The 19,193-nt window shown below is 40.4% G+C and overlaps 1 protein-coding gene across 1 annotated transcript in view; it reads left to right on the top strand.

The window, feature by feature from the left end:
- The window catches only part of LOC140478632 (scavenger receptor cysteine-rich domain-containing protein DMBT1-like), a 110,438-nt gene that overhangs the window by 81,244 nt on the left and 10,001 nt on the right, over positions 1-19,193 (top strand). Inside the window, exons 10-12 of the mRNA XM_072571850.1 lie at positions 2,368-2,912; positions 3,745-3,874; positions 6,588-6,905. Coding sequence (XP_072427951.1) covers positions 2,368-2,912; positions 3,745-3,874; positions 6,588-6,905 — 993 coding nt within the window. The remainder of the gene's footprint in view (positions 1-2,367; positions 2,913-3,744; positions 3,875-6,587; positions 6,906-19,193) is intronic.

Here is a 19,193-nt window from a genome sequence, read left to right as displayed (position 1 = left end):
CCTCTTGAACATGAAAATGGTGGGGTGGAAGCTTGAAGAAACGAAATGCATTATAGCCTCAAAAAATAACAACTACTTTTTAAGCTAGATGCAGGTAGTCATACATAAACTGCATAGTGGTAGGATATACACTTTAAAATTTTATGAAACTGGGTCATATTTTGTTTGGTTTATGAAGTCCAATGTAACGAACAGCTGGAATGCCTTGGGCTTTTAAACACACAGGATAGATATCAATAGAACTAATTGCTGTGACTCTGACTTCGAAAACAATTTGATGTATTTTTTAACTTTCCTAAGCACTCTACTAATAGGCAAAGAAAGTATGGTGCAATGACAAAGAATGAAGAACAAAGAAAATAGCAACACAGGAACAGGGCCGTTGGTCATCCAAGCTTACACCAATTGACATCCTCAATCTAAATTTGCTGTCTATTTTCTAAAGGTTTATATCCCTCTGCTCCTTGCCCATTCATGTATTTGTCTAAATACATCTTAAATGGCGGTATTGTGCCCACCTCTACTGCCTCCACTAGCAATGCGTTTCAGACACCCACACCCTCTGCAAAAGGAAGTATATATGCATATCTCCCCTAACTTTTCCCCTCTTACTTTGAACTCATGACTCCTAGTAACTGAATCCCCTACTCTGGGAAAAAGTTTCTTGCTATTCACCCTGTCTATACCTCCTGATGTTATAGACCTCAATAAGGTCTCCCCTCCCCACCCCCACCTTCTGTCTTTCCAGTGAAAATAATCCTAATCTACTGAACCTCTCTTCATAGCTAGTGCCCTTCATATCAGGCAACATCCTGGTGAACCTCCTCTGCACCCTCTCCAAAGCATCCACACCCATTTGGTAACATGCCAACCAGAATTGTATGCAGTATTCCAAATGTGGCAGAACCAAAGTCCTATACAACTGTAACATGACCTACCAACTCTTGTACTCATGCCATATACCTTCTTGATCGCTCTATTGTCCTGCATTGCCACCTTCAGGGAACAATGGACCTGAACACCTGGATCTGCCTGTACATCAATTTTCCTCAGAACTTTTCCATTTCCTGTATAGTTCACTCTTGAATTGTATCTTCCAAAATGTATTATCTTGCATTTGCCGGAATAGAACTCTATCTGCCATTTCTCGGCCCAACTCTCAAATCTATTTATATTCTGCTGTATTCTTTGACAGTCCCCTTCACTCTATGCTACTCCATCAATTTTACTGTCATCTGAAAACTTGCTAATCATACCACCTACACCTTCCTCCAAATCATTTGTGCATATCACAAACAACAGTGGTCCCAGCACAGGTGTCTCTGCAAAACCACTGGTCACATGCCTCTATTTTGAGAATCTCCTTCTGCTATTACTCTCTGTCTCCTGTTGCCAGCCAGTTCTCTCTCCATCTAGCTGGTACACCCTGAGTCCCATGAGACTTCACCTGCTCCATCAGCCTACCATGGAAAACCTTATCAAGTGCCTTATTGAAGTCCATGTATATGACATCGACAGTCCTTCCCTCATCAATCAACTTTGTTACTTCCTCAAAGAATTCTATTAAGTTGGTACGACATTACTTTCCCTGCACAAAACCATGTTGCCTATCACTGATAAACCCATTTTCTTCCAAATGGGACTAGATCGCATCCCTCAGTATCTTCTCCAGCAGCTTCCCTACCACTGACATCAGGCCCACCGGTCTATAATTGCCTGGATTATCCCTGCTACCCTTCTTAAACAAGGGGACAACATTAACAATTCTCGAGTCCACCGGGACCTCACCTATGTTCAAGGATGCTGCAAGGATATCTCTCATTTCTCTCAGTCATCTGAGATAGATCCCATCCAGACTTGGGGACTTGTCCACTTTAATGCCTTTTAGAATACCCAACACTTCCTCCCTCCTTAACTCTGTTGCTAAAGATATCTCATGACCCCTTTTAGCGCTCTTAATTCTTCATTTCAGATTGGTCCTACATTCCCGACATTCTTCCAAAGTTTTGTCTGCCTTTATTCGCCGAGTCCTTATGTACGCTTCTTTTTTCCTCTTAGCTAGTCTCACAATTTCACCTGTCATCCATGGTTCACTAATCTTGCCGTTTCAGTCCTCCATTTTCACAGGAACATATCTCTCTTGAACTCTCATCAACGTCTCTTTAAAAGCCTCCCACGTATCAAACAGCACCATCACCCTGCATCGCAAACCAGGTGTCCAACCAACTGAGCTAACAGACTCCGATGAATCAGTGCTGTTATTGTGCTAAATTATAATGTGGTTTATAATTATCCCAGGACACTTAGTTCAGTTCAATTGGGAAGCGTTTTGCAAAATTAATGTTTCTTCCCTTTGGATTTTAACAGAGCTCATAAGTTCCATGCTGGTGGGGCCATATGCACCATGTATTGGAAGTTTGCTGGTTTATTCCCGAGGTCAGTGGAACTCCGTTTGTAGTAGTCTGTGGGATTCGGCTGATGGAAAGATTGTCTGCAAGCAAATTGGCTGCGGTTCTTATCACACAACATCGACAAATCCCATTACACAAGAAACAGGACCTATGTTAGTGGATAAGATTCAGTGCAAAGGAACAGAATCTTCATTGTCGGAGTGTGCACTCAATTCTTCCGGCCAGCAGAAGTGCGAAACTGGGACGACTGTAGTCATCTTCTGCAAAGGTATTAATGAATTGCTCATTAATATTTACTATTTCTGTCCGCATACTTTATTAGCTGACATGGGAATTAGTCAGGAGGTTGGGTGGAAATCTTTAACTTTGAGTGGAATCTTGTCGAAGCGCCTGGTATCTCAGCAGCCAACTGGCGAACCGAGAGATCAGCGCTCCCTCGTTCAGACAAGACGGAGGAACGACAGACAGCGTTTGCAGGCAATTTATGAGTCTCCTCTAAAGGTTCGTCCACTTACTCCCCATCCCCAGCTGCTGTTGAGTGAGTGATGGTGAGTTTCATTTTTGAACAGCTCCTGTACATGGGGTGGGGATGTACAAGATGTAAAGAAGTAAGTTTCAGAATTTTAACCCACGACAGTGAAGATAGTGCGACATAGTTCGAGGTCACGATGGCATGTTCATGGGAGGCGAACTTGTCATTGGTGATGCTGCCATGTATGTGTGGCCCTTCATCTGTGTAGTAATAGTTCAGGAAGAGATGGTTGTGCCATGGGGTGGTCGGTGGTGTCCAGCGATAGGGTTAGGATTAGCCTTCCAATGTTCAATGTTCTGATCCTACATCAAACTTTAATTGTCTTCTAATCATCCAACTCTTTCTAAACTCTTGAAGGTAGCACTGCCAGGAATGCCCCTTTGGTGTCAGGATGTTGGGTTGATACCAATGTGATAGATGTGTCTGTTTGCTTATACATTTCATTATTTCCCTTTTAAATTGTAAAAGCAAATAGCGACGCAATAACTGAATAACTGACAATGCAACACACACATATATAGAGAGGATGTTGCAAATTATATCCCATAAAGTCTGAAAAAAGATCCGTTTCAGGAGGCTTGAATTTCTGTCCCATGTTTACTGCTTATAGCGTCACGGATCAAACGTTGCCGATGCCTGCTCTATCGACCTGCGCTACACGAAAAGTTGGCGGGTTTAGCGTCAGGAAAGCGGACCGCAGGTTCCTGCCTTTTGTTTCTCAAATCTGTCAGCCCACCTCTACATTCAGCAAGGAAACTATGTGGTTCAACGGTTCACAAAATCTGGCTGTCCCTCTTAAAGGGAAGTGGCAAGGAAGAACAATGCTCACTGTTAAGTGATGGCAACCTCAACGCCAAAGAAAACTGCCCAACAGAGATTCGAAATAGAAGTGAACAGGTTATATGTTCTTCCGGGACGCGGGGACATTGGGGTAAAGATGATAGATTCCACATCACCAAGAACTGGTCATTGCGCAAGCAGGGCGAGATATCCAATGAGGATCTTAAAATTTCATTTTCGTTGTTTAAATGTCATCGATAAGGGCAAAGTTTATTTATCTTTTTCAGTTCTGTGATCAGCCGCAGGTCTGATGCAGAGTTTTTCAATCTCCACAAGGGCAAAAAAAAACAGGTCCTGATTTACCACAACTCAATTGATCCCTGCGGCATTCTCACCGATCTGGTTCAGAGCAGCAATCCAGCCATCCGAACCAACCAATCTTCCAAGGAGGTGGAGTTCACTTTTACAGACATAATTGTAGCCTGGAGTGAGGGATAGTGATAGTAGAGGTTCTGATTTCTTTCCAGTAGACAGCCAAACATGAACCTCTGCAACTCTTTCACTGCCTGATATTAGCATACAATGGAAGGATTTGCAGGTGGATACTATCCCAGTTTGGCTGTTACAAACACACCTTACACGTCCTTCAAATACAATAACTGCTGTTCTCAAGCCAAGGCAATTTGGTGAAAGAACCAATGAAGGAGAAAATGTGTTGCTAACTGACATAATCACCACATGGAAATTCTCAATCATCCCAAACAATTTAAAACGTTCATGGGGAACATGATTGGGATGTATCAAATGATGAGGGGCATGGATGGGGTAGACAGGAAGGAACATTTCCCCTTGGAAAAGGAATCAGTCATGAGGGAGCATAGGTTTTAAGTAAAGGGCAGGAAGGGATATAAGGAAAACCTGTTTTATATTCAGAGCGTGTGGAAATTTGAAACTCACTGTTTGTAAGAGTGGTAGAGACAGAAACTCTCACAACATTTGGGGAAATATTGCACTTGTGGCATTTAAGTGCTGGAAAATGGGATTAGAATAGTTTGGTGCATTCACTTTCAACTGGCACAGACTTGATTGACTGTGACTATCCCTCTAACATTAGTCAACAGCAAATTCTCACGGTCAACTGGAATGAGCAATAAAAGCTGGCCTAACCAATGATGTTGGCATAGCATGAATGGAGAATAATGAGATCTGGAATTGTGTTTGAACCCAGATTGTCTGGTTCAGAAGGAGAGATGGTATCCCAAGAACAACACAAACTCCTAAGGGCAATTAGAGATGGGCAATAAATGGTGGGGTAGATATCAATAAACGGCCTACATTAAGTGTGATGTGGAAGTGCTGGTGTTGGATTGGAGTGGACAAGGACAAAATTCACATGACACCAGGTTATAGTTCAACAGATTTATTTGAAATCACAGGCTTTCTGAACATCACCTGATGAAGGGGCAGTGCTCCAAAAGCTTGTGATTTCAAAAAAAAACTGCTGCACTCTAACCTGGGTGGTGTGACATTTGACTTTAACTCCTGCAGGTCATCTGCCAGAAACTGGATCCACACATCAAAATTAGTGCCACAAGATTTCTTATGATCTCATGCAGACAATCCGTCTTATTGAATATATCTTAATTTCATTTGATGAGCTGGAGTCCCATCTTTAGACATTATGATGCCTCAGGGAGCTGGAATTGTTCTTGGGTAGTATGGTTCAACCTGAAGAAACACCAATATGACTAGTTCCATCTTCTTTTTCTGTGCTCAGTGATAGAAGAATATGAATAAAAGATTTTAACAGAACCTCTGGTGTTGGTCCTTCTCCAAACAGCCTTCTATACTCCTGAACAAAGAGCAGTGTAATTACTACACAATCAGCTTCAGTAACTTGCTTTTTTAAAAAGGTTCAGAAACTCATTCCACAATCCTTGCTTGTTAAAACTTCCTTTTCCCATTGAGACCACAAATATACACAACAAGACAGCCTTTACGTTCCTCTCAGTTTCCTGGAAACAAAGTAACTGGGAAAATAGCAAAGCTGGCAGTAATGACCATGGGGACATTGCAATACTGGAAGAAAGATGATATTGCTGGCGTTGGTCAGAAGATGCAGGTGTGGTGGTGGTACCAGAGTCAAGAGCTGGGTTACATTTTCTAGAGCTAAGCAAAAAATGTTTGCTGCTGTCTCCAGATCACTAGCTTGCAAACATGTGAAGAGAACGATTGACATGGAAATTACTGGAAAGGGCAAGAAATTTAGGCAGTAAAATGGGATGGAGGATTTTGGTTAACCAATTAACTGTGATAGTCATAGTCTGACAGCCCCAAAGAAGTTAAAAGAGGTCATGGAGTATGTTCAGTAGAATTTTCCACAGCGTAATGTTTCCAGTTCAACTAGAAGGGAGGCATTCCTGGACTTAGATCTTGAATTGTGATGTGTCAATAATATAATGAAGCCCTGGGATGTACAGGGTTCAATTTTTTTTCCTATCTTAATTTTTGAGTTAATTTTTGAAAAATACAAGGGATAGTCTAGTATTAAAAAAAATTGCACATGGGATAATAAGAGCAGATCAGTATCGATAAATTGGAAAAAAAAAATTGGTGCTTACGCCTGAAACAATGGTTGTCCTGCTCCTTAGATGCTGCCTGACTTACTGTGTATTTCTAGTGCCACACTTTTCAACAATAAATTATTGGTGAGCATTTAATGTTGCTACTGTCAAACTTCAAATGATTGAATATGTCCCAGAAAAAAAAACATTAGAGCTCTTTTTTTTTCTTGCCAACATGTCCAATTTTGGCACATCAGAGTTAACATGATTAAACTGAAACTGCATTTTCTCCTCTGACAGTGAAACAAAATGTGATTCTCGTGGATGGAGATAGCCCTTGTGCTGGGAGAGTTCAAGCTCGCAACTTTGATGCATGGGGTATCATCTGTGGTCGAAGTTGGGATATGAATGATGCTCGTGTATTGTGCAAATACCTCGGATGTGGTGATGCAGTATCAGCATCTGGGAATTCTCAGTTTGGAGCTGGCAATTTGCCTGTGTTTAACTTTGAAATTGGCTGCAATGGCAGTGAGGAAGACCCCTGGAAGTGTGAATTGAAGCATTTGGCTCACAAAAACTGTTCCGGTGAAGTGGAAGCAGCTGGTGTCATTTGTTCAGGTAACTCTGCTGTCTGAAACAGTGAAAACCATGTGGTACCACTTTTTGAGATTGCACACAGTTCACATGAAAACGCAACATTATAAAATAACAAAAGTCATCTAAGTCAGATTGGAGGGTCCAGATTTGGAAATGAAATATAACTATTCTTAACCTTTTACAGATGCAGACATTATGCATGTTACCTTTCACATGTAACTTGAAGCTAATGTCCTTCAATAGGAACATAAATAAGAGAGAAAGCCTTTCATTAATTAAAACTAAAAGGGATTGGATACTACCACAAACTTGGCAGCAAAAGCCAGCATAATAAATAGTTTGAAAACACTTAAAACCCACAAGAAATTGCAGTTAGAATACTTATGCAGAGACATGTGGAAAGTGAACAAACAGAGCAAATGATTCTTCCATCAAATAATAGTAAGTATAGGACAGTAACTAGAAATTATGCATGTGAAGTCCATCCTAAGTATTTACAGTTGCACAGTACCCAGGCACGATTAACCACTGCCTAGCACAATTATCTCCAACCTATTCATGATTTAGTGACATTCAAATTATGGCACACATCTCTCGTCCAAGGCAGATCCATTGCTCATGCAATACTGAATCTAAATTCATCACCAGATTCTTGGAAGTTTTATTTTGTTGTTGGTGGTTTGTTACTGCTTTACATTCCGAGAGACATAAGACCATTCATAGTGTTGGCCTTATACTAAGTGGTATGCGAGCTTTGAAACCAACTGAGGCAATCTATGTCTTTCCCCTGTTGTCATTGTATGCAGATGAGTGTTTGGAAAATTATATAAATATTGTGTCCTCGCATTTGCAGAGGCCAAGATGTTTTTCTAAGTGTGGATTATGGAAAATGCTGTTATGGTTATGATTTCCTATCTAAATACACATAAGCATATGATTATACAAACCTGGAGTAGGAGAAGGTCACTTTGTTCCTCAAACCTGCTCCTCCATTCAATAAGACCATGGTTGACCTGATTATTTTACATTTCCACCAACCATGTTATTTTTTCAAGTGCCTGCTTATTAAGTGTCCATTGTTATGGACCAGACCAGACCCCTTCAGAATATTTTCAGAAGGGTAGCCTAGATCCAAACTTAATTTTAGCTATTTATTTTAGAGGCAACTGTAAAGTGCTGTGTTCCAGATAGAATTTGGCTGATCAAACTACTTGGGGTTAAGCAAAACACAATTTATTCAAACATTGTCGTTAAAATACAACAAAAAAAGAGAAGAACTTTGAATAACTAACGTTATTGTAAAACTTTACAGAACAATAGATACAGTAACTATTACTAATTAACTGTTCTAACATAGTAACGTCTCATAAGAACACCACTTGACAAAAAAGCAGTCAGGAACAGATTGCTTCACTTGCAATCCAGTAGCAGGGACAGAGGAAAATATCAAGTAAAAACTCAGGAGGGTAATAGCCAGGAGACATTTACTGCAGCTTCCAAACCTGATGAGACTTCAACAGCAACTGATGCTAAATCTCAAAACAAAAAATCTAAAGATGAGAAACCTTGGTCTCTGAGAGCTAGCTACAGCCATACATGCTGCTTCTCTTGTTCCAACTTAAAAAAAAATCCAAGGCCTCTCAAGCTGTTTACTTCATGGGCCTTCACTAGCCACTTCTGCCTTAAAACCTCTCTTAAAAGAAACTACGAAAAATCAACCTCTTAAAACCACAGCATCATCACACAATTCAGCTCTGATTTGAAATATTCAAGGGCTGTGCTTCCACACTTTATTTCCAAGGACTCACAGTTCTTTGGGACAGCACAGATCTTTGTCATAAATGGTCCACAGCCTAATTTGAAATAAAGAGTCATTGTTAAACATTGCAAACAGGAAATATCATTTCCAAATCCACCATCTGAAGACATTTGTAATCTTGTAGGTTCAATCAATTGCCTCTAACCCTTGAATCCAAGCCTAGCAATGTAAAACACAACCCATCCATTTCTGGTAATCGACCAGTGAACTTTCTCTTAACTGCTTTTGAAGCACTTACATCCTTAAATATGTGTGTCAAACATGCACAATATAACTGAAACATAACCTTTACAATTTTTCCCTACAGATTGCCCTGGCATTAAACAATTAATTTAATTGTTTTCCTAATTATTTGCTGTACCTGCATATCAACTGTTGTAATTCAGGCAAACACTTAACAGAACCTTTCACTGCATTCGTAGCCTCATTTTGAAGTGCAGCTAGTTTTCTTTTTTCAGTTCTCGAGCCTTAATCTTTTGTTCTTTCCTGATCGCAATTCCAGTTTCTGAAATCCTGTTTCTCTTTTTATCTTTTCATCCCATTTTCCATTATTTTCAGTTCCAATCTTCCTTCATTCATTACCTCAAGCTACCTCATTTCTTTTTCTCCCTCAATCTATTTTAACTTAACGCAATTAGAGCTACTTCTGACGACTCATCGTTTGGAGTACCTGGTGGCTCTTTTGCATTTTCACTGAGAGGATGATTTTTATACTTTATTCCCCCTTTAGACCTGATGAGACTCAGCTTTCTGTGTTTAAACATTTATTCCTGCATGGAATGGAGGTCTACTCATCAAAGTTACATGCAAGTAAAATCTTTACTGCAAAAGCCATGGTTTTATACTATTTTAGCGATTCTAAGCTTCCATTCAAAGTGCTACACGTTTACTTATCCCTATCACTGTCCACCAGCATCCACATAGTCTACATTCCAGTTTATTACTCAGGACTATATTTTCCAATCACACTCAAACTAGCACATATGATTATATTATCCAATCATATTATTACATGTTCACCTGTTCTAACTTTAAATGCATACCTGTAAAATCCGGAATCCAGTACTGTCCTTTCCCCATTTGAGCTCATAATTTCCAATTAGAGTCTTAGTCTGAGCAGGGTGGTGTCAGGTAACAATTATTGTGTTAAAAATCACACACTAGGTTAAAATCCAACAGGCTTACCTGTATTTGGAAGCACTAGCTTTCAGAGCACTCGCTCCTTCATCAGGTGGTTGTGGAGAATAGGGTTAAGACACAGAATTTATAGCAAAGGTTTACAGTGTGATGTAACTGAATTTATATATTGAAAAAGACCTGGATTATTTGTTAAGTCTCTCATCTTTTAGAATGACCGTGTTGGTTTCAGTTCTTTCATATGCAAATCGCAAAACTTTTTTAAAAAGTTGCATTCTCAAGTGAACTTTAACAGTTGGTGTCATGTCGGCCCAGATAATGTGTTGAAAGTGTGAGTTTCCCAGTGAGGCTGTCTGTGCCACAATGGTCAGACTGATTCTAACCTATAAAATGGATTTACAGAATCTTACATGGATTCATGCAGTTTTTGAGCAAAGGAAAACATAATTCTGCAAGTCCAAATTCCCCCCACAAATGTATATGTATGTGTGCATGAGGGTGTGTGTGTGTGGAGGGAGTGGTTGGGTTATGAGTGTGAGAGAGCGTGTGGGAGTGTGTAAAGGGACATAAGTATGTGAGAGGGTGTGTGGGAGCGTAAGTGTGAGCGTACAGGAGAGAGTCTGCATGAGTGTGGTGTCTATAGGAAAGTTTGTGTAGGAGTGATTTGTGTGTGTGCGTGTGTGCGTGTGTAGGAGTGTCTGTGAGAGTCCGTTTGTCTGTGTGTGTATAGTGCAGTGGGGTCACCCGTAGTATAACATGAACCAAAGGTCCCAGTTGAGGCTCTTGGGTTCATGTCACACTACAGGTGACCCAATTGCATGATACACACACACACACACGCACGCACGCACACACACACAGCCTTGATTACCGAAGGTCAGTGGTGACAAGTTTTCCCTTTGAAATTGGCTGTCTGGCACAGCGTTTTATACATTTCAAGCTTGCCTCAGCAATTTCAATGTAATTCCAACTAAGCTAATCATATCACTGAATGACAAATAGATAGACAGGCTTGAGATCCACCTCAGTTCTTCCTGATGTTTCCCAAACTTTCTTATCGTCTTTCTTCAGGCATTTCACAATGGATACTGTACTCAAGTAACATTTGCCAGCTGTACCATATTAACTGCCAATTAATTGAATACTTGGCTCTCTTTTCAGCACCTTTAAATTTCTCATTACAGGAAATACAAAACAATATTGACTTTTGATGAGTTCCAAATAATGTTATGTGGTTACATCCAGTGTTAGAATTCTTTAGCCATCATTTTGTGGCTTAAATGTGCTCATGCAAACTACAATGCAACAACTGCTAATTTACCATCTGAAGCTGGTTTGAATCTTTTGCTCTGGTGTTTTTAGTAATATTTTGTATATAGGTGGAGCAATAACTACTTCAGAGTCTATATCTATAATTATTTGAAGGTCTTAACGAAAAAATCCTCTAAAAATCCAGATTGATTCAATAATTCAAGAGAAAATCTAATTAGCGTGAAATGTGCTTATCAATATCTAATGTGCAAGCAACTATGGCTGCACATTTTATCCCAGTCCAGTAACCTTGAGTCTACAGAGTGATTATTGTTCTACTTGTGAAGACAAAATGAAGTAAAAATTTGCCCCACAGTCTCCACCTACTGTCAGTGATGTTCTGCTACATGAGCCATGGGCAGCCGTCAGCCATTTTGCATTGCTCAGTCATGGGCCAGCCCTAACAGCCCTTTTTCATCTTCCAGTGTGTTACTTATTTCTGCATTTTTAGCCTCTACAAAGAAAGTCCACATTTAATTCCCATACCAATTATATTACTTCAGACTTAGATAAATCGTGCAAAACAATCAGAGTTAATTCCTTAATTTGTTGGATTGTTTTAGCCATTTCCAGTTCCAGGTCAGTTAGTAATATGAAAAACATCATATTTAATCTCTTTTATCCTTTGCCAAATTATTATAACTCCACGCACATTCTCACTTCTGTTATGACACTGAAGTGCACTGCTGATTCAGCCACACAACTCCGCAAGTCATCTCAAAAGTTTAAATGTCCAATTGATTCCCCAAAACTGTTTCATTACTTGATTATTATTTTTATCTAGGACAAAGAGGAGAATTCATCAATAAGCATTAAAATGCAAACACACAATCTTTAACAACTGTCATATGGATTGCTGCATACTGCTATGAAAATTTAAATCATATTGCCTTTAAATCCATATGCACATACATTCTTAGAACAAGAAGAGACATATTGTCCTGTAAATTTTTTTATTGAAATGAGAAAAAAGCAATAAAGAAAAATTATGTCAAAACATCATGGGTAGAATATTGGGACTTGCTGACAGTTGTTTCATTTTTCCATTAATGAAATCATTTTGCTGTAGGCCACAGGATAATAGTAGATCTTCAGTTCTGATCAGTAGTGACCAGTCAGATCTCTTATTGATTTTGTAGATTTTTTTTCTCAGTCTTTGAGTGTTGACATTCACAGGGAGAGAGAGTGTGATCAATGTTTCCGCACAAACCTTTCCACAACTACAAGCATTTTATTCTTTTCTCAGGGAGGGAGAGACAGAACTTTACTGTTGGTGTCACTGAGGTCTTGTATTAACCACATTACTCCCCAATTTGCAGTAAAACAGAAACTAATAGTCCAAACATCTGTTGGGAGGCAACCTACCTAGTAAGGCCGCTTCCACTGGTTTGTCTGTCAAAGTCCATCTTACCTCTCTCTCAGCAGTTAGGTTTTTCTTAAAGCCCCGTGATCTTTGTAATCAACAACTAAATTACAACACAGCTTGTCTTTTAACCTCCAAATTCCAAAAGTCAACAGGAAGTAAACCATTCCCCAAGCAATGTCCAGAAGTTCAATTTTCTAGTTTTCTTTCGAAAAGAAAACTATACGGTTCTAGCAACTTGCTGTAATGCGGTTGAATAGAGAATTTACTGAAAATGTGGTGTTGTATTTGGAAGTCAGTCAAATGCAACAATTAAGGATTCTAATGGACATGGAAACACAATAATCTTGCTCAACAGCAATTTTGTTCTGTAATGCATAAATATTAATGCCAAGATGCAGATTACAAGTTAGATAATCTAATGAGTAAAGGGTTATGATAGTTTCACAGTGAAACTGTTATATATAAAATAACATTTCTGTTACAATTTTCAGCACAAGATAATTAGTGATGGAGAGTTTGACTTACCATGTATAATGAAAGGTTTTTATTGTTTTAAACAACAGATCACAAACAGCTCAGACTTCTTGGTGGAGCAGATAGATGCTCTGGAAGATTAGAGATTCAGAAAGGAGAGACTTGGGGGTCTGTATGTGATTCACACTGGGATTTACTGGATGCCCGTGTTGTGTGTGCATCACTGAAATGTGGAGATGTAATATCGGTGCTCAAAAGAGCTCACTTTGGAGAAGGCAGTGGTCCCACATGGCAGGATGTCTATGAATGCCAGGGAAATGAGACCATTCTCTGGTATTGCCCCACGACACAAACAACTCAAAAGAACTGCACGCACAGACATGATGTCAGCATTATTTGTTCTGGTAAGTGTTTCATACTTTCTTATACCTGCTTTCAAGTGGATGATAGTTTAAAATCTGATCATTTTTAGCCATGGATTTGCAGCATTATTTTTCTCCATCTTAATCAGCAATATGGGAAACGTAGTTCGTGCTTTGTGTGAGATTCAGACTGTAGTTGCCTTTTCAATATTGGTGACTGGATATATAGCAGCACATTCCTTTCTTCATTTATGGAGTTTGAATAGCACGCTGTCAGAAAATTCCAATGATTCATGATCTTTTGAGTGGTTGCCTTGTTCTATACTTACCAGGCAGGGAAACATCGTATCTACATTGACCGTGTATTGTGCTGTCACAGTTTTCAAAGTAACAGAAATCACCTTTCTTTCTTTGAAAGTCTAAAGAATGCAGGGATAGTTTCCCAAAGTTTGCCTGAAATGACAATCCTGCATTCAATTCTGGTCTCCCTGCCATAGGAATAATGTTATTGAACTTGGAAGGGTTCAGAAAATATCTGCAAGGATGGTGCTGGAATTGGAGGTTTGGGCTATAGGGTGAAACTGAATAGACTGGGATATTTTTCCTGGAGTGTCAGTGAATGAGAGGTGATCTTATAGATGCTTATAAAATCAGGAGGGACATTGCTGGGTTGAATAGCCAAGGTCTTTTTCCCAGGGTAGGGGGGTTCAAAAGAAGTGGGCATAGGTTTAAAGTATGAGAGGAAAGATTTACAAGGAACCTGAGAGGCAACTTTTCATGAAGAGTGTGTTATGTGTATCAAATGCGCTACTAGAGGAGATAGTGGAAGTAGGTACATTACAACATTTGAAAGGCTGGATAAGTACATGAATAGGAACGGTTCAAAGTGATGTGGGCCAAAGCTGGCAAACAGGACAAAATAATTTTAGGAGATCTGGTTGGTGCAGACAAATTGGACTGAAGTTTCTGTTTCTGTGATGTAAAACTCTATGACTCTTTGACTTTATGATTTGTCTGTTCTACCCTTTTGTGCTACCTTGAGGGAGTGTGTATCCCTTCTTTGGTAAGCAGGCCAAAACTGAACACAATACCATAAATATAGGTGTCAATACATATGCAGCAAAATATTTTTCCTCCTGTACTCAAAGTCCCTTGCAATGAAGGCCAAAATACAATTTTCCTTCTGAATATAAGGCTGTCTTTTTTGTGACTTCTGAACAAGGATCTCTTAGCAATCAACTGCACAATATCACACCATTGTTGTCTGTCTCTCTTATCAAATAACTCATCCTTTACTGGTCTAGACAGAAGAACAGAGAATAGGAAATTGGTGTATTTGAAAAACAATTTCTTTGTGCCTGTCTTTAGGAGGATGATGCAGAAATATTTTTCAGAAGTGGTAGGGGACTTTGAAAATGGAAAGTTGAAGAAATTAGTATTAATCAAAAGTACTTCACTTTTCTTTTTTTGTCTATTCTTCCTAAATGATGAATGTCCTTGAGTATTCAGCTCCCAGTCTTAATCACACTGCAATCACAGAAACATAGAAGATAGGAGCAGGAGGAGGCCTGCACTGCCATTCATCATGATCATGGCTGATCATCCAACACAGAGTCATAGAGTCATAGAAAAGTACAGCACGGAAACAGATCCTACGTGCTAAATCGTCCATGCCAACCAGATATCCTAACCTAATCTAGTCCCATTTGCCAGCACTTGGCCCATATCCATCTAAACACTTCTTATTCATTTACTCATCTAGATGCCTTTTAAATTCTGCAATTGTACCAGCCTCCACACTTCCTCTGGCAGCTCATTCCATACATGCACCACCCTCTGTGTGAAAAAAGCTGCCCCCTCGGTCCATTTTATAACTTTCCCCTCTCACCCTACATCTATGCCCTCTAGTTCTGGACTCCCTCACCTCAGGGAAAAGACTGTCTATTTATCCTGTTCATGCCCCTCATGATTTTATGAACCTCTATAATGTCACCCCTCCATCTCCAACACTCCAGGGAAAACTGCCCCCAGCCTATTCATATCTCTCTATTGCCGGAATCCTCCAACCCTGGCAAAATCCTTGTAATTCTTGTCTGAAACCTTTCAAGTTTCACAACATCTTTCCGATAGGAAGGAGACCAGAATTGCACACAATACTCCAAAAGTGGCCTAACCAATGTCCTGTACAATGTCCTGTACAATAAGATCTCCCAACTCCTCTACTCAATGCTCTGACCAATAAAGGAAGGCACACCAAACACCTTCTTCACTATCTTATCTATCTGCAACTCAACTTTCAAAGAACTATGAACCTGCACTCCCAGGTCTCTTTGTTTAGCAACACTCCCAAGGACCTTACCATTAAGTGTATTAGTCCTGCTCTGATTTGCTTTTCCAAAATGCAGCACCTCGCATTTATCTAAATTAAACTCCATCTGCCACTCCTCAGCCCATTAGTCCATCTGATCAAGATCACATTGTCCTCTGGGGTATCCTTCTTTGCTGCCCTCCTCACCTGAATTTTGGTGTCACCTGCAAACTTACGAACTATACCTCCTTTATTCACGTCTAAATCATTGACATAAATGATGAATAGAAAATCAATAGCCTAATCCTGCTTTCTTCCCATAACCTTTGATCCCGTTTGCCCCAAATGCTATATCTAGCCCCTTCTTGAATACATTCAATGTTTTGGCATCATTACTTCCTGTGTTAATGAATTCCACAGGCTCACCACTGTTTGGGTGAATAGCTGTCTCCTCATTTGCATCCTAAATTGTCCATACTGAATCCTCAGACTGTGACCCCTGGTTCTGGATGCACCTACCATCAGGAACATCCTCCTTGCATCTACCATGTCTAGTCGTGTAAGAATTTTATAAGTCTCTATGAGACTCCCCTGTCATTTGTCTGAACACCAGTGAAAACTATCCAAACCCAGCCAATCTCTCTTCGTACGTCACGGCTGCCATCTCCAGAATCAGACTGGTAAACGTTTTTGCACTCCCTAGAGAGTAAGAACATCTTTTCTCAGAAATTATGTGGAGGTTCTGGTTTGTATATTGTACAGAGTACCCCCAGCTTCCATCACAACACCACAGATTTCTTAGAGAAACTCAGCAGCCACAGACCAGTCGAACTAGGAACATTCTTCGTAACAATGGATGTTTCGGTACACTACACCAGCATTCTCCATGATGAGGGCATCACAGCAACAGCCTCAGCATTCAATACCAACAACCATCAATCTCCAGACACCATCCTACAACTCATCCACTTCATCCTCGACCACAACATCTTCTCCATTGACGACCAGTTCTTCATCCGCACAGACACACAGAACAGCTGTCGGCATCAAAGTTGTTCCCCATTATGCCAACATTTTCATGCACAAGTTCGAACAAGAGTTCTTTGCTGCACAGGACCTCCAACCAACACTCTACACCAGATATATTGATGACATTTTCTTCCTCTGGACCCATGGTGAGGAGTCACTGAAACAACAACACATTTATATCAACAAGTTTCATCCTATCATCAGACGTACCATGGATCACGTTTTAGAATCAGTCTCATTCTTGGACACACGCATCACCATCAAGGACAGACACCTCAGTACTTCTCTCTACTGCAAACCCATGGGTAGCCTCATGATGCTGCTCTTCTCTAGCTTCCACCCCAAATATATTAAAACAGCCACCACGTATGGACAAGCCCTATGCATATACAGGATCTGGTCAGATGAGGAGGAATGTGACAGACATTTGAAGGTGCTGAATGACACCCTCATAAGAACAGTATATAATGCTCAACTCATTGATCGCCAATTCCAACATGCCACAGTGAGAAACCGTAATGACCTTTTCAGGAGACAGACATGATATACAACCGATAGGGTACCCTTTGTTGTCCAGTACTTCCCAGGAGCAGAGAAAATAATCATGTTCTTCACAGCCTGCAAAATATTATCTATGAGGATGAGTACTTTGCCAAGATTTTCCCTACTCATACACTTCTCATCTTTAAACAACCGCCAAACAATTCGCAGCAAACTGCCCAGCCTTCAGGATAACATTGACCACAACACTGTACAACCCTATCATTGCAACCACTGCAAGACATGTCAGAGTGTGTCGACAGGAGTGCTGCCATTACATGTGGGGACATCACATGTGTGGCAGGTACGAATGTGACTCAGCCAACATGTCTATCCCATACAGTGTAAGCAAGGATGCCCTGAGGCATGGGAAATGGGAGAGACCAGGTCAAAACAATGACTGCAGATGCTGGAAACCAGATTCTGGATTAGTGGTGTTGGAAAAGCACAGCAGTTCAGGCAGCATCCGAGGAGCAGTAAAATTGATGGTTCAGGCAAAGGCCCTTCATCAGGAATGAGGGCTTTTGCCCAAAACGTCGATTTCACTGCTCCTCGGATGCTGCCTGAACTGCTGTGCTTTTCCAGCACTACTAATCCAGAATATGGGTGAGAACAAGCAGACTCTACAACGACGGATGAATGGACACCATGCAACAATCACCAGACAGGAATGTTCCCTCTCAGTCAGGGAACAGTTGAGCAATCATGGATATTCAGCCTCAGATCTTCAGGTGATTGTCCTCCAAGTTGGACTTCAGGTACGCAACAATGCAGAGTCACCGAGCAAAGGCTGATAGCCAAGTTCAGTCGCCATGAGAATGGCCTCAAACAGGATCTGAGGTTCCTGTCACACTACAGGTGACCCCACTACACTATACACTCTCACACCCACACTCACAAACAAGCACACACACAGACATACTGTTACACATGATTGCACACACACAGACCCTCTCTCATACACATGCTCTCTCTCAAACACACACACTCTCTCTGTCAGAAATGTACTCCATCACACTCGCACATACACTCTATCAAGTGCGCACATACGTTCACACTGTCTCTCTCACATACACAGAAACATACACTTTCTCTCTCTCTCTCTCTTTCTCTCCATCACATGCACACATGGACGCATGCACATGCACAAAAAATCTATGGGGTGAATTTGTATTTGCAGATCCATTCTATTTTGTTCAAAAAGCCGACAATTTGTAGGCAATCAGTCCATGTGATATTTTATAAATTTCTCCTTTGGAAATACAGCCAGTGTGACTCAAGTTTGGGAGACAGACATTCTCTAACCTCACAACTTTAATGCAGTGTCTGAGCTGAGATATCACCTCTACTTTTATAAACCTTAAGTTATCTTGGAAATGTGACTTGAAAGCAGTCCTAGAATTTAAATATGAATGAATCGAAACCTGCAACCCCATTCTAAATGATTAAAAAGTCAGCAGCAATCTAGGTTTGTTCAAGACATCATATCAGTTGAATGACACTTTGATCTTTTACGATAAATTCTGTGTCCTATGATCCTGCCCCACTCACTACCTAATGAAGGTGCAGTGCTCCAAAAGCTTGTTATTCAAAATAAACCTTTTGGACAATAACCTGGTGTTGTGTAATTTTTAACTTTCTCAGAAAAGGAGAACAAAACTGCACACAATATTCTCGGTGTGGCCTCAGCAAGCCTTTGTATAACTGCAATAACACATCCCTGCTCCAGTGCACAAAGCCTCACACAATGAAGGCCAACCTACCTTTTGCCTTCCTTACCAACTGCTGCACCTACATGCTTACCTTCAGCAACTGGTGCACAAGGACACCCAGGTCCCGCTATACACTCCCCTCTCCCAACTTACACCATTCAAGTAGTAATCTACCTCCTTGATTTTGATTCCAAAGTGAATAACCTCACATTTATCCAAATTATCCTGCATCTGTCATTGAGTTGCCCACT

The sequence above is a fragment of the Chiloscyllium punctatum genome, chromosome 6, assembly GCF_047496795.1.
Source record: "Chiloscyllium punctatum isolate Juve2018m chromosome 6, sChiPun1.3, whole genome shotgun sequence".
NCBI lineage: Eukaryota > Metazoa > Chordata > Chondrichthyes > Orectolobiformes > Hemiscylliidae > Chiloscyllium > Chiloscyllium punctatum.
This window is presented reverse-complemented; position numbering and strand designations above follow the sequence as displayed.